This window comes from Epargyreus clarus, unplaced genomic scaffold (genome assembly GCF_041222505.1).
Source record: "Epargyreus clarus isolate Ecla_fem2 unplaced genomic scaffold, WU_Ecla_fem_2.2 ptg000026l, whole genome shotgun sequence".
Taxonomy (NCBI): Eukaryota; Metazoa; Arthropoda; class Insecta; order Lepidoptera; family Hesperiidae; genus Epargyreus; species Epargyreus clarus.
Genome location: NW_027332233.1, coordinates 1,611,895 through 1,637,981, shown reverse-complemented (window position 1 = coordinate 1,637,981; position 26,087 = coordinate 1,611,895). Strand labels below are relative to the sequence as shown.

Here is a 26,087-nt window from a genome sequence, read left to right as displayed (position 1 = left end):
TGTAAATGTGTGTAAAGGTGGTAGAACCCTTTGTGGTTCGACTCCGGCGGCACCACCGCCACACCTATTTCTACCTCACAATAGCAGTGTTAAGCGCTGCTGTGTTCCGGTTTGAAGGGTGTGGTAAGGGAGACATACTTTTCCGAGGCGTTCCAGCTTAGTCCTCAGGGGTAGCGGCGCATCTGTGGCCGACCTCAGGTAGGAATATCTAATCCTATCTAGCGTTGATTACAGATGTCCATGGGCGGCAGTAGCCACTTACCATCAGGTGGACTGCATGCTCGTCTGCTACTGTTATACTATAAAAAAAAAAAAAAAAAAAAAAAAAATGTGATCGAATGGAATAAAAAATTGGATTCCTAAAACTACCTATTAAAAACTTGTAATAGGAGTTTTTATCTCGCTGTTGCTACCGTAGCGAAAATAATAATAATTATTGAATTATAATTATTAAAATCGTTTTTTAATTAATGAAGTAATACAATAAACGCACATGCCGTCCATATGATGGTAAGTAATAGTTAGCAAGTAGTAAGTTGCTAATAATTATATAGTGAACTTAAGTTGAATATCAGTGGTAGCCTAGTGGTTAAGAACCTCTGCCTCTTGATAGATTTTTCAAAGTTATGTGCGTATTAGATAATAATTATCACTTGCTTAAACGGAAAGGAAAACATCGTGAGGAAACCTGCATAACCTGCATACCTGAGAAATGTTAAAAAAAAAGTTTTCGAATATATGTGAAATCTACTAATTCGCACTTGGCCAGCGCGGTGGACTATGGCCTAATCCTTCTCACTATGAGAGGAGACCTGTGCCCAGCAGTGGGACATTAATGGGTTGATGATGATATAGTAAACTTAACAATTATTATAATATAGTCTATATCACTACAATATAGATAAGTCAAACGACACCTGATATGTTAAAATCCGTCAAGACTTTTGAGTTGAAAAAAATTAGAAATACCTAAATACATACAATAGAAAAACATTACCCTCCGCAGCCGGATGAATATATTATAAAAACTAACCATAAACACTTAATTAAGTAAATACTTCAACTAAAATTGTTGCAGTATTTTTGCGCAATACATATTCACCTATACTATGATAATCGTTCAATAACCTTAAGTTGACCTAAACAATGATGTTTACATGTTATTAATATCATGTTTACTACTTTTATTTACACAAAAAATGATTGAAACGTTTAAAATGTAATCGCTGTCATTGATAGCGCGATGGGTTCAAAGGTGATGGGTGATGTATGCCACTGTCTCATCTATTTCTATTGTAAATCAGCTCTTACATTGTTGTGTTTTGGTTTGAATAATGAATTAGCTTCTATGTGGTCATAAAAGTAAGTAAGAGTGTTATAGCAATTTTTTTTTGTTGTCTCATTACTGTCCCACTGCTGGGCACGGGTTGCGTCTTGGAACCCTTTTATTTGAAGTACCATAGCCTAGTGGTTTGAAATTCCGCTCCGCAATCTGAAGGTTGGAGATTCCTATCGCCGGTATTATACCTCTGGTTTATATGTTATTTGCGTATTGAAAGTACTGTACGGAATGATTAGTATCAGACAGGTCTGCAGTCATGTGTGATGTGATTCGTGTCAGCAGTATGATATGACTTTTTGATTTTATTCTAGTATTAGAAAGTACACGTACGGTTAGTAAGTAGGTACCTAAGCAATATGCTTAAGGCGAAACATGTTAGATGTTCACACGCTACCGTCCAGGTGGTCCTGTCTGGTGAAACCATAGCGGACGCGTCGAAATTCGACACCGCACACTTAGATTTATGGCGGCGTGACCTCGGTACCGTAGGGGTCTAGAATGTACAACACTTAAATTGACCATGAAACTTAGAAAATTTCTAACCTTAAATTTTTTTTTATGTTATTTTGGATGACTTTTATTTAGTGTGTGTGGGTGGCTTGATAGAATTTAGATTGAATTGAATTAAAACATGTCCTTATATATTTTTAAGTTTACATAAGAATTGTGTGTCTAAAGCTTTACCACCATGTAATGTGAATGGCGGCAGAAATTTAAAATTATATTTTTTATGTAATTTCGCTATGAAGTTTGTAGCTTAATTAAGGCTTACTTTTATCTTACTTAAGGCATGTGAATGAGTATTGTAATTTACGATAAATAGACACATTAATTAAACTAATTAAGTTTAAATAATCGAGGGGAAACCGCTAGGGTACCCTTTTTCACGCATTAACAGTACAAGTAACCAGGCATCATGCATATTTAATTATTCATTAATTCATCTATTTCTTTATATCAGTCATGTTTATATTATAACACTAAATTATTCATAAATAGCATATTGAGTTCAGATATAACATCGCAATAGATGTGTGTGAGAGAGTATACATTAGTTAAATGTTTAATATTTCAATCAACTTATTGAATGTTAATACTAATACAATAACTTTGTAAGAATATAACTTACAAGTTTGGTACATAATACTATCCGTATGATATTTACTTCGATATGTACTAATTTAATTGACAATCCATTTCATAATTAGTGCACTGCATATTTGCGTTTGTGCATGTGCGAGTAGTATTTATGTGTGTATAGTATGCGGTCACTAATGGACATCTTGCGGATTGCCATTAGCCTGCCAACCATTAGGCGATGATTCATGACGTCTTTGGGAACAAATTTTATTAAACGCACACGCCTTAAGAATTACATACGAGTATCTTTAAATCGGCGTATTAATATAAACTTTTTTCACATTAAGACCACACACACCTGTCTGTAACACTGTCTAGTGTCAATATCAGTGTCTGGTATGTATTGTATATTGTAGTATTGTCTAACGAACTCTAATGTCAGTGAGTTTCTGGTGTCCGTAACATTGTCTATCTCCCTCTGTCATATAACTCCGGCGGCACCACCGCCACACCTACGCTGTTGTGTTCTGGTTTGAAGGGTGTGGTAAGGGAAACACTTTTCCGAGGTGTTCCAGCTTAGTCCACAGAGGAGCGGCACATTGTGGGCGACCTCGAGTAGGAATCTCATCTTATCTGGGGTTAACTACAGATGTCCATGGGCGGCAGTAGTCACTTACCATCAGGTGGATAGCGTGCTTGTCTGCTACTCTTATATTATAAAAAAAGTCTCTAAAGCATTGTCTGTCTATGCTTACTATGTCTGTGACTCTAGCAGACATTAGGTCTGATGTGCAACGCATACATGCTGCCACTGAAAATCGAACCCGGACCTTAAGTGCGGTTGCGTCATATTATCTTACAAAACCAGTTAGCTCATCCAAGATACGTCTGCGAGCACACGCGTAACAAATATTTATAGAATAATACACAAAGCTCACCTCGGCACGGATTCGACGATAATTTTGGCGGATTACGTTATCAGCTGTGGTTCGTGTCATAAACACTGCTCTGGGATATATTCTACTAACAGTTTTTCTAAAGGACGAAAATGAAGCAGTCTGTCTGATAAATGGGTCACTGCTGCTTATGCTGCTGTACTGACTACAACTAGCTGTAACTGACGCAAAGATGGCCAGATATCCTAAATAAGGTTATTCACAAACACTTATCTGCCTTTGAGGTTAAGTTGGAATATGTCTCATCAGCATATCTAACTTACCACACCCTTGAAGGGCAAGGCTACAACACAGCAGCGCAAACACTTGCTATTAGTCATAACCTGCATTACTCGATAGACAGTCTTACGCTATATTCGTATTTCTAAACTCATATTCTTATGTGATTTCACATATTCCAAATAAAACATTTGAAGTTCGAACTTAATATAGCTACTTTAATATAATTCAAAGTCAGAAAAGTTGACAATTGCTAAACTGTGTGCGGAATGAAATGTTAGTAGAAGTAATCTACATTCTTGTTACGTTCTATTTCAAGTTATCTTATATGTATCTGACAACTAGTTTATTTTAATTAAAACTCATAGGTAGATTAACCTCGTTAGGAGGTTTTTTAGGATATTCTAAATGTTTTCTTAAATATTGAAATAATTTTGGAGGATTTAAGCGCAGTAAATAAGATCTCAAGCAGGTGCTAATTAAATGTTTTTTTTAATATCCCAATGTATTCTTCTAATAACGATCTTAGTTCTAAGATTATAAAATAACCGACTTTAAAGAGATGGCGTTGAATTTTCTGCGGGTTTTCAAGACAATTCTATGTTCATAAAAATACATAAGAACGTACATATAACAACATATGTAAATTGCGGCATACATAATGTCGTAAAACTAATTCAATAGAATAATAGCATTGTCGCAAAACGTTCGCTTTTACAGCTCTTGTTAGAACGGCGGCGTTACGTTTGTGGCACCTTTCACTGTTTAACGCTATTTTAACACCTTTGTACGCGTTGTGGGAACTTTGTAGACTTTTAGAAGGATTTCAGAAGGTACTAAGGGCTACAAGCGACTACCTACAACAATCAAAACTATCAAAATGAAATCGTAAAATATTATAAATAATATCAAAAACTAAAAAATGATGGTAAAATATTTCGCCAGATTGTGTTGTCTAATATGATCGTTCCGTTGTTATAGAGAGCATAATTATACAGAACTCTATTCTTGCAATCTTACATGCTGTTTATAAAATGAGAACATTAAGAATGAATTGCATCGCTATTTATTCATTAAAAAAAAACTATATCGGTAAATGTCTCCGTGCTTCCCTCCACCTCTCCAGACGAACCAGAGCACAGTAGCATTCAACACTAGCTACAAGGCATAAATAGATGTGGTACTAATCACAAATAGTTCCTTTAAATAACTCCATAGTTTATTTTCTTACACTGTTAGCGCTTTAGCAAGTTACTAAGCAATTGAAGTTATAAATAGATAACAAGTGAGCGTTTCTAAAAATAAATGAACTGTTAACTGCGCTCACTTCCGACGCCGACGTTTACTTCCCGGTGTTAAAAGTAACTTTATTGAACTAGGATTTGTATTTCCGTTTGTGTGAAAAGAAATGCATTTTCCGTAGACATATTTTTTTCACTAATATCTAATAGTATTTGTTTTATTAAAAGAATTGAATTATTTGACTTACTTACTTACATTATGTTTTTTGGAACAATAAATCGGCGGGCTTACATTTTCTTATTTGTTGTTTTTTCATTATTATATTGATATTTTTTAACTTTAGTAGTAAAAACCTAGTTCCAGCGTATACTTGTATTGCAGAGCATTATAATAAAGGCATGGCTCATAAATCAACCGTTATGTTAACTTTTTGGTGACTAAGAAGCTGACTGAGGTAAGACTTAGTCACGATTTTAAGGAAAACATTTTTTCTAAATGTTATAAACTCCAACACTATGAAGGCAAAGAATAATAATTGAACAGTCTGTCGGTGATTCATTTAAAATATATAACTGTTATTTCATGCCTGTCCATCTGTGCTGACTTGTCTTAGAAGCGGCTGAACTGTTTTTGAACTGAAGTGTCTGACCAAATCAAATTTAAACGGAAAATATGATTACCTGCATATTGTATGTAACCAATGTTTTTCAATGTAAAGGTCCAAGTCCTTGTGGTAGAGTAAAAAACGTGTCTTTTCTCTACAATTTGCACAATTATACGCACAAAAGGCGAACTAAACATAACGAAGTTGTAGTAAAGTTTGGGTTGTAAAACTTAAATGCAAAGGACAGTTCTGCACGGTGTGATAATTGGTGGTTAAAAGCAGAACTCAAGTGCCCTTCGCTTTATGTCCTACAATTTGTCAAATACCAGATGAGTTAACGTGTAAATTTTGTATGGAGAGTAAACGGTTACCTTATGTAACTTTATCAGCACTGCCTTTTATTTTTATGTAATTGCCAAGCCAACGAGCAGGAAGTCTGTATGACAAATAATCACTGCCATCCATGGTCATGAGTAATAAACTTTGGTTGGTCAAACATTTGCTATTTCTGGATGTCTTCCTTAGGTACGCCCTTCTAACTAGAATATAAGAATGCTTAACACTGCTGTTTGAAGGCAAAAATCAGTTCGTATCTTCAAAATCGTATCACGAGGAGCACTACCACCTGCTTATCTAAAGGACAGTTTACACTCATTATATATTCAAGTTCCGCTATATATACGACAATTAGTGCGCAGGATCTTTTGTAACACCTGCGTAACTAAAAGAGATGCCAAGTGCCGATAAACTGGTCGACAATATAATGTAATGCCGGCGAGGGGCGCAGCGGCACGTGCGCACGCGCATCGCCTTGGAGGAGGGGAAGGTGGGGACAGGTGGCGACTGATTTAATTAGGAACTACAGAGACGCCGCGACCCACCGTCCATAATTACCTTCCTGTTAAAAGTTTAGGTTTAAAATAACGTCGCTTTGGGCGGTTTCAATTTATCAAAATAACGGACTTACGCTACTGGTTACCTGGTTGTTATAATAATATATTTTTGTGGTTAATTACGCTGCTAATCTAAGGTTTAAATTAATTATCTATTTCAGATATCGTACACAAATTAATTGTAGTTTGTAATTAAGTTTGTCTAATCATTTTAATAATAAAACCGCGATTAAATTGTTTTCAAAATATTATTCCATTATGTTACTTTCAAAATAAAAACATGAGTCGGAAACATAAACATCAAGAAACTTTAATCAAAAAGACCTCCAGCTTCAATGGAGCTTTGTTGGCGATACTCAGTTTTAAGGCGCAATAAAAAACCAGTTAACCCATTATAAAGATTGGTTAATTCGGTTTTATTTCTTCAAACTGTCCGGATATTTCACAAGAGCTCACGATAATTAAATCAGAGCTACCACGAGCACCGTGAAATGAGTTTTGAATCATACAAAAATATTTGGTTGGTAAACATTTTTATGTACCACTGTTGGGTACAGGGGCGCAGATAGCGCCCCCCGGCGCGGTGTCCCTGTAGTCCCGGGACTAGAATAGGGCTACGGTATCCCCTGCCTGTCGTAAGAGGCGACTAAAAGGGGGCTTCCGGGGTTGCGGGCGGCAAGATTGGGAGGTCGAGCCGTCCAGCAAGCAACTCCGGGAAGGACGGCGGTATGTGTGGTCGCATACCGTCGTAAACACCAGACGGTGTGGTGAGTCCTGAAGCTCACCTAGGAGGAGCCCGAAGGGGCAACGCGTTCAGAGGACTCCGGTTGCGTTCCGTAGGAGATCCCGGAGTCCTCTTGGCAACGCTGAGGACGGCCACCGGGGGGGTTTTAGTGCGGTAAGAATCCCACATAACCCCGTGTCGCTCCTACGACACTGGGTACCTTTTGAAGGTTTCCCCCTCGTAAACAAAAAAAAAAAAAAAAAAAAAAAAAGGGGCGCTAGAAGCCTGGATGGTAGACCGTGATTTATTGAGGGAGGTACGGGTTAGTGGCCAACCAATGTGGGCAATTGGGCATAGCTGTTTTTGTTAAGGGGCGGTGTGGAATAAATAGTGTCTAAAATTTGTCGAAGAAAGAAAACTCGTATATGAAAATAAAAGTTTCTTCTCGTCTGTGCAAAAGGCGGCTCCTTATATAGGCGAATGAGCCAATCTATGTCTGATGTTTCCAAAATCATAGGACCTTTTACAAGGCTTAATGACTGTCTAGTAACAGAAATATGAACCCATGGTTTAATGCACCATTTGAAACACAGAAATGCACTGAAAAACCACTAGCGGTCTTCCATTTAGTTTTCGACCGCGCCCGACGCTTCTTAACTTGGTTGATCAGATCTACATAAGCCGCGGGGCTCTACACGCTTTATTATACAAGATTATTCGATTCACACAATATTGACTAACGGGTTACGTTAACAATCAAGGGTCCATATATCATGCTATAAAGCTGAGCCCACGGGTGGTCGCGTCACGCTAAACTCCTACAATAAACAGAGCTCGTTGGTGCGTATGTACGTTCTATAAATTTCCATACTTCACCATCGTAAATGCACTGCCGATTTGGCATAATTATTAAGCGGGTAGCGGGTAAACTTATTTAAGTTTTAATTTACAATTTCATTTTTTTTTCTATTTTTAAAAGCGAATAGAATAGGTTGGCGAATAAGTATTTTTAGTGTTTGTTAAGTAGTTCGTTTTTAAATATCAAACCTGTTGTAGAATTTATTTCTTAATATACTTATAATAATTGTAAAATGTAAATAAATAATGATTATGAAAATAAATAGTCACAAAGCGTAAATATTATTGTTCTTTGTATTTTTCTTATATTCTGAAAATATGATACTTTACTCAAGCAACTAATTAAAAATAAGTCTTTGATTATAACAAATTGGATTAATTTTAATATAATTTAACAATGACGTAATGATATTCCTCGCTACCGTTTATAACTTACTCCATCGCATTACATGGTTAGGATACTAATTATTTGGTAAGATCGTTCTGACAGGACTTTTGTTGATCCTAATTTAGATAAGCCGCGGCGAGGCTCGGCAAAGACGTGCTAATAACATTTAATTTATATTATATACGGTAATCCGTGCTCGTCGGGTGCCCTTTACCGCGGAGATATATGGATGCTAGTTAACAGAGCCAGGTGCAAGGCTGAAGTAGCCAGGAAGGTAATGTTTATTACTTTACACAGGCAATTTAACAAGCAAGTGTAAAGTTTTACTTTTTGATTTCGTTAAGATTTATTTATAAGAATCTTAGAGATAGAATAGCTAACAAGAAATTTTAACGAATTTGAAAGTTGCTTTTTAAATTTTAATAAGCTGAAGATATAGATCATTATTTAAATATAAAAAAAAATACAATAGTTTTGCTAGTGATAGAAAAAAGGTACAGCTGACATGGCTAATGTATATTTAACATTTAAAAATCCTTTCTTGGGGTAAAAAATTGAGAAATGAAAAGGAGACCGAAGCTATCATGGTCGCTCATATCTGCCGTCTTCCGTATTTGCTTGAATATCTAACATATTATAAAATGTTTAAAATGTCCATAGAGTGCACTTAAACGAATTGTTTCTCCCTTCACACACGCATGCATGATGTAAGACAGTTCGTTAAGCCACCGCCAAGGGCGCTTTCATTTGTAGGAACTGGGGCAACTCCCACACTCGATACGCCTTGATGTCATGGTAATTTTAACACCTTCTCGTTCCAATAAGCTGATGACGATACGATGATTATCATCCTTCATCAATAATTTATCTATGCAATGTTTGCCTACCACAGACCGAAATTTGACGATATCGTCAAATTTCAAGTCAAGTAGATAAGTAACTCTTTGTATATTGAGTTCCTCACTAGGATTTCCTGTATCGTGGAGGCTGAAAACATATGATTATGAGTCCTTAAATAACTAGACTTGAAAAAAAAAATTAAAATCATATTTCAGGTGTTTGCCTGGACAAAGATTGAACTTGGTTGTACATATAGATGTATGATCGCTGTACCACACATAAGTTCAATATTTATTTAAAATATTTTTAAAATTTAATATTACCTATTTTATTTTCTAAAACTTGTTAACTGCAACAAAGTGAAATAAACAAATCATTATTTAGTAAATATGATAGAGTATGACAATGGGAACTCGCAATATCTCTTTTGAAATATATTCAAGTAGCGAGAACGCCTTCACGAAATAACTTCTTGTATCGTAATCGTAGAGACTATCCTAATAAAAATGCTTCCTACGCCTGACTTTCTCAAACATTTGCATTATGATCAGCCCAAATCGTTGAGTAAGAGGCTTTACAACATTATTGTTAGCATCTATCCGTTTCTATGTCCTAATTTCATTGAATTTCTTTACGATGTTGACATCTAAAATTTTGATTTATAAATTCTCGAGAAATCTTAAAGGTTGTTGTAAATTGGCTTATTTTCTTTCATTCCAAACTTGCTCCATGATCTTTAATGGTCAAGGCGATAGGGATCCCAGTCACCGCCGTTAGCTCTACTTTATTACATAGCCCACATGTTCTGTTTTAAAACTATATGAGGCGTTCTGACTAAGTTTTCTGAAGAGAAGAGAATGTACTGCCATTAGCGATTGACCATAGATAGCTGGTCTCCTGTCAAAATGGAGCAATATTAAATTTCCATAAACACTGTTGTATTTTAGGCTTGAATTAATACGATATTTATATTGAGGAAAACGTGTTTTATATTTTCAAACCATTTCATATATTCAAATCATAACTGACATTTGACACTTGCCAGATAGTGCTGCCAGCAACAAACACCACTATCAGCAGACAGACATCGCATGTTTGAGTTATAACTTATGTCGCATTGATTTAATTTGTCAAAACAACCAGTGGCAGTGATCACCAAACATCAGGTGGGCTGTACGCTCGTTAGCTACTGAAGTAGGTGGTCAGTTAGTAGAGGGTTATATATGCAAGATTCGCGTGCTGGCCGCCATTCCCACGGCTCTGCTCGCAATCTTCTCATTGAAGCAATCAGCGAGGGTGCTCCGATGCGGGCGCTCCTATTCCTTCCTTACTCTACATATTGATAACAATTTTACTTTACAAGTGAAAAAATAAGATTGTATTAAAATGCCGTATAATTTTTTTAATATTTCTTTGAAGCAAATGACTTTGCTTCACATATCTCATATACATGTACATATCCCTTTATATCTAAGCTTGGTAAAGATTTTCATGATCAAATATCGCTTATTATTAAAAAAAAAGGTTTTTGCACTGAAAACTTATATTATAACTAATGTTTATTTTTGGGAATACGATATATTTTAAAACTGATTATCTTCTTTACTATTTAATATGTATGTGATTGTTTATAGTTTCCATTTATTCTTTAATAATGCTATATAAATTATCAAATGTAGTAGTAGAATCCCACGGCTACACAACAAGAATATGTAGAATTATGTCTCCGTTGCCATCTCACCTCACCACTCGTCCATTCAACCTCAACTAATCCATTCGATAAAAAAAACTAATTTGTATAAGCCTAAATGGTAATTCTCCTTGAAACATGACATCTTAAACTGTTTATAAGTAATATGAGCCAAGTCATTGACTTGTGAGTAACACGATGAATAAATCTCGACTTCTAACAAAGGATTCGGTTTTGCGGGGTTTCTGTTCACTAAACTGTGTTCAAGATTGGGGGTTAATCCCTTTGAGTGATTGCTTAAATTAGTTCTTGATGTATGGTTTCATTTCTTTGTAAGATTGAAGTTGCAAACGAATATCCAGTCCAATTAAGTAGCAAATGGGCTGAAAAGTCCAACTGATGGTTAGTGGTCACTGCCACCCAGTATTCTACACGAAGTCAGTTCTGTTAACTTTAAGTCAACAAATAAGTCAGGCGGCATTGACATCCTTCCACCGAAACGCGGAAGTGCTTCACGCAAAAAAATCTGTGACCATGTTACCTTACCGATTGAAACATATTGGCACTACTAACTTTTCAACGAGTGGAGTTAGAGCTTTCTAAGTAACAAAATGAATACATAATAACTGCTCATAGATATTTAATATAAACCCCAAAATAGGATTATTGTCCCACGGCTCCTTCTTGACGTCACATTCAGCGTAACTACCTCTGAGGAATAAGTTGAGACGCGCGAACATCTGTCACTACGTCGGCCTGATCATATTAAACCAAAACGCTCTTAAGACTACATTTCTAAAGGAGAAATAGGCATAACAATAGTATTATCGTATTTAAATTGTAAATAGATAATTATTACCAATACCGTCATTAATTTTGCAATGTTTCCACCACACAATTCAAGTAACTTCACAACGCAGGACATAAACCACTCAGTTTATTGCGCTACCAAATCAGCTGTGACCACTGCCTTATAGGTCGGAGAGCTGGAGTAATGAATATTTAACCAGTCACTACTCCAAGCGCCGGTGCCACCCATCTGACGAGTGTGCCCGAACCTTTGTCATGGGAGTGCTCTCATTTATCCTTAACGCATCGCTGTACATCGCAGAAGTAATTATATACAATCTATTCAATAAGATATCTATATTTTTAATAATAAGACAATTTGAAAAACTTTAAACGTAGATATGTGATAACGTTATGCTGCTGTTAGAAAAAAATTTCTTGTCAATATATAAGTACTAAATTGGTAGGTCATGAATTAGTTATTACTACACCCTTTAGTACATACAGCGAGAGCTGCAGTGTGCTGACATATAACTGAGAGTGGTAGTTCTGTGGTCGAAATTTGCGCAAAGAGTTTATTTTATTATTTTACTGTTTATCTTTAGTTTACTTAGCATTCTATTTCATTATAGTTATGTTATATTATTTAATAGAATTATAAAAGACATTAAAACTTAATCCTATGATGCTAATTGAATATTTTCTACATTTATGTTCGGGTGTCGAGTTATTTTTCACAACACTTACCATACAATCCCAGTGTGACTAAATGTGCAAAAATCCAAGGGAAGCTTCATTCTACTTCATCGGAATTTTTCTCTATTCGTTTCTCCTAAACGTTTATATTCGGAAAGTCAGGGTCGCCCCTTATCCCAAGGCATCTGTTCGTCTGTTCCCTAGACCACCTGTCACCACCTTAAGAGGTCTGTTTTGCATACTGGGCCCGCGGCACCATTGCTATGCTAATGAACCCACCGTGAGCTTTTATTTCATGATAATTTCGGTTTTATGGGGCTGAAGCGTTACCGTAAATCACTTGAGAGCCTTTTATGTTGGTGAAATTAAATCTATTTTTATGTGGTGTCTGGTGTAGAATTATATATATTTCCCTAGTAGAAATAATTATCTTAAAATGATAACACTTTTTATAATCTTTTACGTTTTAAAGTGATGATAGTCTTTTAAGCTCCGGTATCTGTGATCAATTCCTCTGATTTTTTAAGTGGAACATCGTGGAACCTACTAGAGTTCTCATGCTCTGTTTATTTATATTATTGCCTCGCCGGAAATCAAACCCAGCGTTACGAGTGATGGTGATAGGTAAACGGTGTGCAATGTGGGTCGTCGCAGTTTATGCTATCGCTGCAAAAATTTGAAAGTTTACACATGTTTATCTGCGAAAGTATTACGTAACGACGGGATGCCGTTATCTGTTTGTCACCTGACACCATTGTTCCTATTGCATTACACAACCTGGACAAACTTTTGATAAAGCTATCTCTCGCAAACATTGCACTTTATAACCCTAATCTTTGACCGAATTTGAAGAGGAAACGTGAAGATACATCGCTTGAGTGTCTTGGATAACTTGAAGCTGAAAATGAGAAAGACAACTCATACCCACGCACACGCAAACACACACACACACATACGCAAACACACGCACATGCAAACGTTTCTTAAAGCATGCACACAACATACACAATAGTACCGGTACGTACCTCTACTTTAATGTTTGTGTAAAGTACCAATTAATTTACATTTGCTTTAAGTCAGAAAATGATGAATTAGTATAAAACCATAAGATATGTGTTGACGTCTACTATTCAGAGAAAATCTGCATGTTGAGTTTAATGACCTGAACATTACTGAAATATTGTTGTTATAAAGTTTAATGACACTAATAAGTTTTATTGAACTTAGAATAATACATAATAAGGAAAACTTATGCACTTATCGGTGTAAAATAAATTGTAAATGCAGTTTCTATTTCTACATAAAATATCCTTTTTGTACTATACGAGTATAAAGGTACTAGCAGAATGCGCTGTTTATAAAAAAATGTTTCATAATATTTCTATGCGGAATCTTGAAAACTGGACTGATATCCATGCGACTTCCACTAAATAATAGATCTTTACAAAATGCCAGGGCATGTTAAGGTCATTATTTACTCCGAAAATTAAAATACTGGAGAAAAGCACAATTAGCAAATTAACAATGCTTTGAGCTGAAATATTATAAGCAACCTGTTTGTAGGTTCGTTTGTGAAACTTTAGGAGTGACGTGAATCACGCTTCGTAGCAAATGTGCTCAGACGATATGACTGGCGATAACTGCGACAATTAGCGCGACAAATTGACTGCTGTGCCTAATACTTTAATAGCCAGACATCGTCTTTATGCGACGGAGTACATATCTTGTATGTTGTAACATATGGAACGAGGGACGAGCGCTGTTAAAGCTGAGTGATAAGAAATTTATGGCTGTCTTCAAAAATCATCTTGATTTTTCGAAGCCATACACGTAGCTGTACAGGTAGCTGTAGTTAGAATTTTCTCCACACAATGACATTTAGGTATAGTAGCACTAAATGCATGGGGTTGTAGTGTCATCGACTTATTAACTACTTTAATACTACTCTAAGTAGTAAATTACCAGTTGCTAATAAACTGTTCTAAAATATAATTATGTATGTCAATCTTCAATCATTTCGAGATCATGTCAGCGTGAATGGGTTTTTTTTATGAAAATCTAGATCTTCTCTATAGACCTATATATGTACTTAATGTTTTTGGTACCCCTCCCCCACTTGACAGGAAAGATACACAGGGATTGCAGCTATACGAAATACAAATGCATTCCACGCCATTCATTACCTTATCTTTCCACAAGATGTCTTACATATTTGTCATCGGTGTACATATATCTAAGAATGCCTAGCGGAGAACAATGCGGCCTGATCACTGTTTGAACTCATCAGATTGTTAATGATGGCCACGTGCACAAATATTTGCTGTGCGTGTATTGATAGACTATAAAAGTATGTGTAACTCTGTTTGTTCAAGGATTTGTAATACATAACATATTTTTTTGAATTTTCGTTGAATATTTAGCACAAGAAATAGTCATCGTTATAACATATTTGAATATGCGTATTTGAACATGTGAAATTGAAAAGTGCTTGTAATTTTTTTTACCTACAAATAACACTGCCTATTTTTGGCTTGATTATTGTTAATCTTGGAAAACAATAATTTTTTTTGAAGACCACCCATTTCCAGGTGTTTATATACTTATCTTTGTATCTGTGTCACTCTTGCGTCTGTGACAATTATAGCGTGAAAATATGAGTGTATGGTATCAAAAAGTTAAAAAAATGGTATGCTATGAAAATCAAAAACTACTTCTAGCTTTGAATAACATAAACAAAGTATTGGACCCAACATTGGCCAAATAATGATTGGAAGAAAGTAGGCGCGGATGGTAGGTCTTACCATTGTACGTAGAGTTACTCTCAACCGCAGAATTTATTATTGCTTCATTGTTAGAGATTTGCTGCGGCTAAATCGGTAATGACTCTATTTGTTTTCGCTGTTTTAGCTGGCGTTTCTGTGAATTCGAACATAAATTGTGGTAGAATTTAGGTTATATTTGTTTCTGTCTAAGTTATCGGCATTGATAATATAATAGAATGGGAAATAAGTTTCAAATATACTTAAGCTTTGTTGAAGATAAATTACTATTTTTGAGAAGCAAATTGAAAAAATACATTCAGTTAGTCTTATAGCTCTTGGCATTTGAAATAAATACATAAGATTTATTTGACCGATGTAATAATAAAAAGGAATATTGCCTTTTTTAATACGCATAAGTTCGAGTAAACATTTATCTGACAGATTTGTGTTTCAGGTCTGGGTGTTCGCGTATAAATTATTTTTGTTACATTTACTATTTTGTTAACTTGTTAACTTTGAAGGTGGTAGAACCCTTTGTGGTTCGACTCCGGCGGCACCACCACCACACCTATGTCTACTTAATAACAGCAATGTTAGGCGCTGCTGTGTTCCGGTTTGAAGGGTGTGGTAAGGGAGACATACATCTCCGAGGCGTTCCAGCTCAGTCCTCAGGGGTAGCGCACCTGTGGCCGACCTCCGGTAGGAATATCTAATCCTATCTGGGGTTGATTACAGATGTCCATGGGCGGTAGTATCCACTTACCATCAGGTGGACTGCATGCTCGTCTGCTACTCCTATATTATAAAAAAAAACTTATAACAAGGTTCGAGTATAATGAATCATAATAATAATGCAATCCAATGTAAAATTTCGCGGCTGTTAACATTTCACCTGCATTTCGCAATATTGCTTTCAAACCTTACCTTCGATGCCCAAACACGGCGACAATGGGCCACGTAAAAATGCTTATGTAGAACCGATTTCATGGTGATTGGAACGAATTTCTATCTCCTTTGCCAACACTAAACCTTATTGCTTTTGAGTAGGGTCGGAGAATGAGTGGAATGGTAGGGATAGTTTAATTTGCATACGGGCCGTCATGACCGCATCGCTTGGGGCCCGCCCCGCCTTATACGGATGTTGGAAAATGTCTTTATTAGTCACGTCTACACACTCACAGGCTTGCTGCAGGGTACAGGAGCATTCTGACTTATGTTTTCTATGAACGCTTTACGAGTAAGCACATATATATGTCACAAATAGCGTTTTACCATTTACCAGCTGTCTCGTATAGTAATTCGTACTATGAGCTGCTGCAACCTTGGATTAAATGAAAACCTATGACAATGTTAGCATTGTTTATTGAATGTTTGTCAGATATCAGGTTTGAAAATTATTTTTTTAAACAGTAATAAAATTTTATGATAAATGGTGACATCACTAGTGACTGTATTTACAATGAAGGGAAGAGGAAATTATAAAATAATGTTTCCCGCTATAATCATATCGATAAAGCCGATAACGATTGGGAATTGTCACTGAATGATTATCAATTTCTGCAAAATACGCAGGAAATACGATGTGGTAACTTAATAAAAATATAAATAGGAGCAGGTGTCGTGTTGGCGGCGAGCCACAGGTGACTCAGACGGCGCTTGCTCATCCACAGCCCGTGGTTGTGAATGAAGCTGCGGATTAATTAGAGATCGCGTGACCAACTTGATGAGTTTCAATTATTTTTGTTACGATACAGCTTTTTGTTTGCTGGTACTTTAAATTTAGTTGTTGGTTGTACTTTAAATTGAAAAAAATACAAAATTATTTCGCGATTAAAAAATCTGAATATACACAATTATTTTTCGATTGAAAATGTCGGTTTACGTTCATTTGAAATGAACAAGAAAAAACAGTTTAAATATTTATCTTTACGTATTAAAATACATTTAATGAAAAATAAATATTAAATGGAAATAAGAGTTATCCATAAAACCAATCTTAGACTTTCAGAATATATCAAATTGAATACTTTGTATGTATAATTGACGCAATTGATATTTGAATCGTAGAATCTGAGCGTATGGTTTCCAATATAGGTTAAACTGTAGGTCAATAAACTGAAATTTGACGACATTAAAAATAATAGGCGATTATAGGTCGATGATCTGAAACTTAATGATGATTGCAATGTAATACAATTGTAGAGTGCAATGACGGGAGTAACCTAGGAACTGAATATGATACATGTACTCGAATAAATTGATACCTATCAACGAATACCTATTGTCTTCATTTCTGAAACTAAAGACGGGTGAAGATCTCATGTTAAAATATGTTTGATTTAATTATTTTTTTTGGTACTTAATTAAAATTTAAAATTATGTGTTCACATTTTCAATACAATAAAGGCTATGTAATTTTTAACCTTTTTGATGAGAAAGTGACGATTGACTATGTTTTCGATGATGCCTACGAGCGTATAAATACATATAGAACCAGTTTGTATATTATGTGATGTATGTATTTTGTTAATATAATACTTGAGCAAATATTTTTTTTTGTGTCGTTAATATATGAAGCTGTATGATGTATCACACACAATATTGTAAGCAACAAGGAGATACAAGTAGCTCTACATCTTAATAAGAGTTTGGTCTTGAGTTTAGTGACCCCGTAATTAAGTTATAATTTCCTGTCTATAACACACGACAATACTTTCAGCGAAATATCCGCCATGACTCCAGAAAGTGAGGTGAGCTCGAAATAGTCCCCTCTTCCGTCGCCGGGAATAGCCGGGAATAGGCGGGAATAGTCGGGATAGTCTCGTTACGAGGATTGTCGTTATGTCGATACTAAAATTATGAAATGTTTGTCTTGTTGCCTGCTCTTTGAAATGTAATCCTTATGTATTTTGCTTCGTTTTGTTACTTGTTGGAGATTACTATGTAATGAGGAGTTACTTATGAATCATTAAACTTTACTTTACTACCTGCTTTTCCCACAATGTTTTCATTAGATACAGGTAATAGTGATACATGGTGGGAAGGTAAATTCAAATAAAACCCAGATAGCTAACTTGAGAGCCCAAAATTAATATTGCTATATTGTTTATAGTTTTCATATATTATTGACTACTTGATGATAATTGGTTACTAGAGCTATAAGCTATACATTTATAATTTATCGAATTAATTTTACTTTTGTTTGGCGGTCAGAACCTGGTTCGACTTTACCACATCTATTTCTGATTTATAGCAGGAGTGTGTATCGAGGTATACCAACTCAATCATAAAGGGTAGCAACTGCAACCGACCTCACATAAACTAAATTCTAATTTGGGGTTGATTACAGATGTTCATGGATGGCGGTAGGTGACCACTTACCATCAGGTGCATGTCTGTTTACTATTTGAAAAATGTTGAGTCGTATTATTACTAATTGTGTACATGTGTAAAACGTCAGTTTACAGTAAGTGTCAATGTTGTTCACGCAAATGAGTCAGTGGATACGATTTGGCGAGCGGGTGCTGGGCGGGGATTGAACCCGGTCTATTTGCGCGCTGGCACTGCGCCAGCGGCGGCCTATGCGATTGTTTGACCTTATTCCATTCCCGTTTGACGGACAGACGGATGATCGGTTTGTGTTGAGGTAATGGTGTACTGTTTACACCATCTCCTATTATGTCCGGTATCGACTAAAGTGATATCTCTCGAACTAATAGCGATTACTTTTGATAAACTATTTATGGATGCAAAATTGGTCTGATATTGTATGATATGTTGAATGATTAGATATTTTTTTGTATTCTCGTCTACTCAATATTGTCCCACTATTGGGCACAGGTGTCCTATTAGAGTAGTCCATCGCTCTGGCAGCGTTCGGATTGCTAGACTTTACTGACTTACTTTACTGGAGTTTTTTTAAGTACATTCAGGCGTGTCACAGGTTTCTTTACGATGTTTTCTTATATTGTTTAAGCACGTGAAAAAAATTATTATCGATTTCATTTGCTTTCATTAATAAAAAACATTTAAGAAAAGTTTAGGTGTGTGTAGAATGTAGATATGTATAATATATGTATGCGGAATTATATAGAACAGAAACATAATATTTTCAGATATCATTTTTTTGTTACTAAACCCGGAACTTTTGGATCCACATAGCCACCGCGCCCTTGCTATCTGTCATCCATATCCAAGTACATAGATTCAGTTACAATCACGTGAAGTTTTATTTAGATTTATAGCTAAGACTTGCAAACCGACAGCTAATAAATATTGTTGATCATGAACCACAGATTATATCTAACGTCTGTCATTTTATCTCTCGATCTTGAGAAACTATCAAGATGAATTGTTATCTGTTGGTAATTAATTTAGGGTACATAATTGAGTGATAGTACTATTATCGTGAACAATTAAAGTGAGATGGTACGGTACATTGTTTATAATGATTATATTAGATTATCAGTTGAAACATCACGATTGGAACAATATAAAATTAACTTATCTTCTATCATTGCAAATAAAAAACATAGAACCGTAAGCTTGACGAACTTATGTGTGTGTTAGGGTGTATATATGTATTAAAATAATTGGTCGTACAATTGTCTTATTAGAGATGGTTCAATAGCCTTATAACCTCTCATATAAGCAAGTGTTCGCACCTTTAGAATATCAATGATGTAGTGCAAAAAATCGTCAAAATATAGGAGAACCATTTTGCCAAACTGTACAACGCAATATTGACTTTGGTAATGTCAATTGAGAGGCAACTGAAGGCAATACTCATGATTCAAATGCATTTTTCTCGAGTGCATGGTATTTGCACCTAAGTTATTTTTATTCTAAAGGTGCGATTTGCCATTTTGTGCTTATATGTATACTTTGTCCGTGTATATAATTCGTAGGCATATACAGCTTGCTTATATCCCTCGAGCCCACAGACTTTCTGCTTATATAGCTCATACTCTAAATAGCTGCATCTTTTGTCAACAGGATCTTAGTGGGTGCTCCAGAGGACGAGCCGTACCCTATAAGCGGGGTGTCGCGGCCAGGGGCTGTGTACCGGTGCCAGGCGGGCCTGAGGGGCTACGCCGCCGACAGTCGCCGCGCGCTCGACATGTGCTCTGTCATGGTGTTTGACAAAAAGGAAGGTATGTATTGCGTATTGTAGTAAACAAAAAAAAAAAATAAAACTATTATGATCTACATATTAGCTTTAAGTTCTGATTCAGTCATTTTAAAAAGAACGAATATTACGATATATTTTGATTAATACGATGAATGATTACATACTTAGAAGAACGATCTCTTATAAGCCAAATGTCCATACCGTGGTCTGCGTTGCGTTGGTACCAGATGGGACATCAACGTAAGTGTTAGTTATCTATATATATAAAAGAAAGTCGTGTTAGTTACTCCACTTATAACTCAAGAACGGCTGAACCGATTTAGCTGAAAATTGGTAGGGAGGTAGTTTAGAGCCAGGAGAAGGACATAGGATACTTTTTATCCTGTTCGACCGCGTTTCCGTGAAGTCATTTTATAACTCAAGAACGGCTGAACCGATTTAGCTGAAAATTGGTAAAGAGGTAGATTAGAACCAGGAAACGGACATAGGATACTTTTTATCCCGTTCGACCGCGTTTTCGTGAAGCATTTTATAACTCAACAACGGCTGAACCAATTTGACTGAAAATTGGTGGAGAGGTAGCTTAGAACCAGGAGACGGCCATAGGATACTTTTTATCCTGTTCGACCGCGTTTCCGTGAATAAATAAGAGTTGAAAGTTTGTATTAAAGTCCCCCAGTTTTGATGCAAATCTATATGAAAATTGGTATTTGATAGGATTTCGATAGAAAGTAATTAAATATCTATTTTACGATATTTGCAAAATCAACCCTTAAGTTGGTTAAATAGGGGTTGGAATTTTATTTTAAAATCCGTTAATTTGGAAGCAAAGACTGTAAAAATTTGCATTTGGCTTTAGAAGACACTTCGTTTAGAAGTCGGCAGATTTTGAAGCAAAGTCTATGAAAATTGGAATTTAGCTTTTTGATTCAAAATAATAGAACACGTTTTTCACCGTTTTTGGAAAATCAACCCTTAGGGTCGTTTAATCGTGTATGGAACTTTAATTTAATATCCGTTAATTTGGAGCACTAAGAAAATTATCATAAGACATAATGAAGCATCTGAGTCACTGTTTGTTTTTTTAGATCAACCCTTAAGACTGTTATAAACCGCCTTTCTATTTACACACCTGTTTCAGCATTTTTAGCTATTCAACAACCCGATTAGAGTACTATAAGTAAATAAACTTTCTTTAAAAAAAACCGTTATTGAAGTTATAGGTACTTCTTTTCGCGTGTTTGTAAAAAAAATAACAAAAAATACAATATGTCACTACAAAGTAAAAAATAATTCGAACGAAATATATTGAGCGCCGACTTCAGAAATATGTACTAAACCAACATTTATTTGAATTATTTTTTACTATGTACTGAGTTACATATTTTGTCTCCGAGCCACATTATCAGACCCTTAAATAGTCTATGAATAACTGACTTTGTAATTTCATTAGAACCTACAATAAAAAATAACACAATAAAAAAATAATTATTAAAATCGGTTCACTAACGGCGGAGTAATTCGTGTACATACATAAAAAAAAGATACCGGCCGAATTGATAACCACCTCCTTTTTGAAGTCGGTAAAAAAATAACAGAGTGCAGAGAGGTAGAGTGAATTTTATTTAATTGTATTTTTTATTTTCCTGTTCTCCTGTGGCCATTTCCTAATATTTACCAGTAGTTTATGGACATAATACATAAATTACACGAGTGAAACCACGAGGTACAGATAGTCACTCATAATTAGGTGGTACGAAGTTCACCGGGTCATCTAGTAAAATTATATAATTTTAACGAAATTATATTATAATAATATTATAATATATAGGCTTAGGCAACTGGATATATCAGGATTGATCAATGAAATCCTATACAGAAACTAGACATTAAAATGTGCATTCCTATAAAAATAGTCAGAGATACAATCTTGAGTCGTGCTGTTTTGCGTGTCTCGTGCATTCTGATGCCCCTGCGCACGCGTCTGATTTACATCGTGCCGCCGCGTATAGACGGATGTATTTATATGTCAAGTGAAGTGAAATGGCCGCGTAATGCACTTTGTTCAAGTACGTGACAATCATATCTTGGCATTCTCTAATAAATATTTTCTAAAAGCAATGTCTCATATGATTCTGAACTTTTGGCTTATATTTATACCATTGTCGTTAAAAATGACTTAATAAAAGAGCTTAAAAGAAAAACAGTTACTTTTTAACTGAAATATAATAATTAAGAACGTAAAATCATAAGAACCGTAAGTAATCTGTAGTCGTGCGCCGCGTCGGCTCCCGCGCACGCGTCAGATTTACAACATGGCCGCCGCTTTGTTCGCCAGACGGATGCAATATTTAATACGTCAAGTGGAATGCCCGCGAAATGCTTATCTTCATTCGGCCACATTGTGTCTTGTAAGTCACGCTCGTGAAATATGTGCGGCGCGATCGGGCTTTTTAGGAGGTCGTTGTCGTGGATCTACTTAGCTTACAATGTTGCGAGTACATGGTGGATTTAAGTCTATCTGGGAAAGTTAGTAGTACGCTTATATTAAGTTAAATGTATAAAACGTGCAGTTAATGGCAAATTAACACTGGTTGGGACTAAGTTTTATGGACTTAAAATTTAATAATATTTAAAAGCCTATTAAATATTTTCTTTTACTTCTTTTATTACCTTGATAATCTAGCGTAGTTAGTCCGTTTATTTTTTAGAAACTACATAGACCTCCATACTTAAAATTTTGAAGTAGATACATTAAATTCATCTCTAGTAGGAACCTATTTAAATAACACAACATTTGCGACTCTGGTTTAGCAAATTCCACAGTTTTGGTGTTTTCAAAAATATAATTAATTAAAATTTCGCCATGCATCGCGATTTCAGATACCTTAACAAAAAGTAACTTATCCCAATAAATCAAAGGGCCGTTAGGATTCCTCGCCAGAAACAAATAAAGATGGTGGTATCCGCATTGTACAATGCATTAATTTTATGCAACACCGAACCACGTTAACTGCATACCGTCGAGGGAATTTTAAAATGCATTTTTAGCGATTATCTTCCCAGTGCAGGCAGCGTTGTGAAATACAGACATTGACGTTGAAATATGCTTATAGAGATATTAAATATGTTCTGTGGGATGTCTTTTGCCGTTATTGTGTTTTTTGTTCGTATAAAATCGTATTTTTTTTTAAAGATTGAAGTAGCAAACGAGCATGCAGCCCATTCGATGGTCACTTGTGGACATCCGTTACCAAACCCTGTAGAACTGAGATTCTGCCTAAAACCCATCACAGATTCATTGCCACTGAGGACTTAAATAGTCACCTTTTTACATATAAGTCAACTGTATAATTCATGTATAAGGTTTTTGGACAGGCATTTTGGATTATAAGTTTGCATGAATAGCTATTGTAATGTATTTTAGTATTGACGCTTTCTACAATCACAGCTACAACCGGTCTCCCATCCAAATCCCAACCGCGCCTGACATTGCTTAACTTTGTTGATACTACTATCTACACTATGCGCTTGCGTCTATCATCGTATCTACTGTTATCATTTGTAAAACAAAGCCAATTAGCAACTGTTCGCAGTAAGCCCCCAGATCTATTTCCCCGCTTTCTACAGATTTTACAGCTTTCACTACAAATTAACTTCGATAACGAATGATAAGATTACGCTACTTGATAATTAGTAAGGTTAGTCAGTTTTGGTTTTAGTGGGTCATCGTGGGCCGGGCGTGGGTGCGCGTGGGGAAACTTGTGTCGGTAGGAAATATTTGGTGCATCGATTAGTATTGAATAATTAAATTGATCGTTCATTCATAGAAAATAGATAAACCGTCTGACACTTTGGGAAGACAAAAAAATATTTGTAGTTAATTAGGAGCTCGTGAACCGAGTGATACAGTAGTCATGAGAGGCTTCGATTCTCGGCTAAATGTGTATTTATTTTTTTCTTTTTTGGAATCCGGGGGTTAGTGTCCTTTTTGTAAGACCGTACTTCCGGTACCTTCAAGTATAATATAATATAGGCAGTCCAGCCTTCAGTGTTAAGTGTAGAAAGAGTTCAGTATTACTAAAAAATATAATACATCAATTTAACTACATTGTGTTTTTAATATACGTAATCCATAATTAGAGAGTTAAGCTTCCTTATCTGGAAAATATCTGGCATGTTCACATGTATCACTAAATTGTAGTTCTTATACGTTCACGAACAACAGACATCTTTGTAATTTTTGAGATAACGATATTTGTCAATAGATAAAAGTACGAAGCTTACATTCATGTTAATCTCAGCTTCTAATCTCATCGATAAGGTCGCACATAAACTTGATATCTTCATATTCACTTAATCAATACACCCATCCGTTTGTTTTATTGGCAAATAAATAAACAAATGGAAGATAAAGCCTCCAACTCTAATCGAACAATCTAAAAGCTATATTGTAAATCTTTTAATTTGAATTCAATAGAGCCTTCATTTGCATACTTAATTGCATCTCGCGATGCAATACGCCTTTTGTTTGAGATGAAAGATTGTAAGACCAATGAAAGTCTTTAGAGTTACGGTCTTAGATTTAAGACCGAGAATCCCGTGTTCGTTTTAAGGATAAAAAGAAACGATAAGAAAAAATAGTCGGCAGTGATTGTTTACAAAAGTTGGAAGTTGTCGTCGATTATCACAATGGGGCTTGTGAAATACCACCGCCGTGATAAGGTATGTGCTAGGGATGGGATTCGTAGGTACATTTTTTATGAAATGGTAAGTGGTCGTTACCATGGATATCTGTAATCAAATACGGATAGACTTAGTGTCGTAACTGACGTCTGCAACAGATACGTTGCTACCCTGAGGACTACGTTGGAACGTCTCGCATTAGTCTCTCCCTTATTTCAGCAGCGCTTTACATTACTCTGTTTGAGTCATATTGTTATAATTTTTGAAAGAGAATTTTTTTTTTGTTTAGTCGTCATATATGACATAAGTAGATTGAAAAGGATATTAATTATATTTCCAAAACTCAAAATATCGATAATTGAAGCTGCAACCAGGCCCCTTTACTATTTATTTGCATGTTCATGTTGTATCACTGGTTATCTTTATTGAACCGTTATCTTTCTTAACCTTTTATCTGTGAACCCGTTCAAGGGTGCCTTCCGGAGATACACCATTAAAGTGCGGTATGAATGACGTTATGCAACATGTTACCAATTGGATGGTTCTGAGAAATTTAGGGTTTATTTAAAATGGAGAGTAATAAAAATGAGTTGAGTTGAAAATCGCATTGGTAATATAAAATGTGAATTTGGTATGTTGTAGATAATACATAAATACATAGTAGTACTATATAATTTTAGTCTAAGTAAAGTTTTTATAGTGCATTCTTTCCAACCAATACACTTTAGAGTTTTATTATTGTACTAATGTCTAGACATAAGCTTTTTCCAACGTTACCGAGTTTTCCTTTTATTTTCAACGTGTTTTCTAAATTATTTCTCACTTGCTTTTACGGCGAAGGCTTCACTCTAAAAGGAAATCCATACCGAGGAGTAAGACAAAAACATGGTTTGATGATAAAGATGTAGGTGCTATGTACTATGTAGTAGTTATGAAGCCAAAATAATTAATGCAGATATGAGTAACACGTGACTTTAGTAAGATAATGTTGTTGCGTAATTAATCGTCGTAGATAAGGTTTTGTTGATGTATGAATTGGTGTTGAAGGTTAGAAGAACGTCGAAAGTGTTATTCGGTCGTTTAGATTCTTCTGGCGCTGATATTGTGATTTATGGGCGCTTTTCGGCGTATTGGCTATCTTAAAAGTCACAGAGATAAAATAATTTTAAATTACTTTTGTTGATACA

General features: G+C 35.5%; 1 protein-coding gene across 3 annotated transcripts in view; it reads left to right on the top strand.

Moving 5' to 3' along the window:
* The window catches only part of if (integrin subunit alpha inflated), a 112,760-nt gene that overhangs the window by 17,617 nt on the left and 69,056 nt on the right, over positions 1-26,087 (top strand). For all 3 annotated transcript variants that reach the window (XM_073088183.1, XM_073088181.1, XM_073088182.1), the window contains exon 2: positions 20,079-20,236. In XM_073088183.1, coding sequence (XP_072944284.1) covers positions 20,079-20,236 — 158 coding nt within the window. The remainder of the gene's footprint in view (positions 1-20,078; positions 20,237-26,087) is intronic.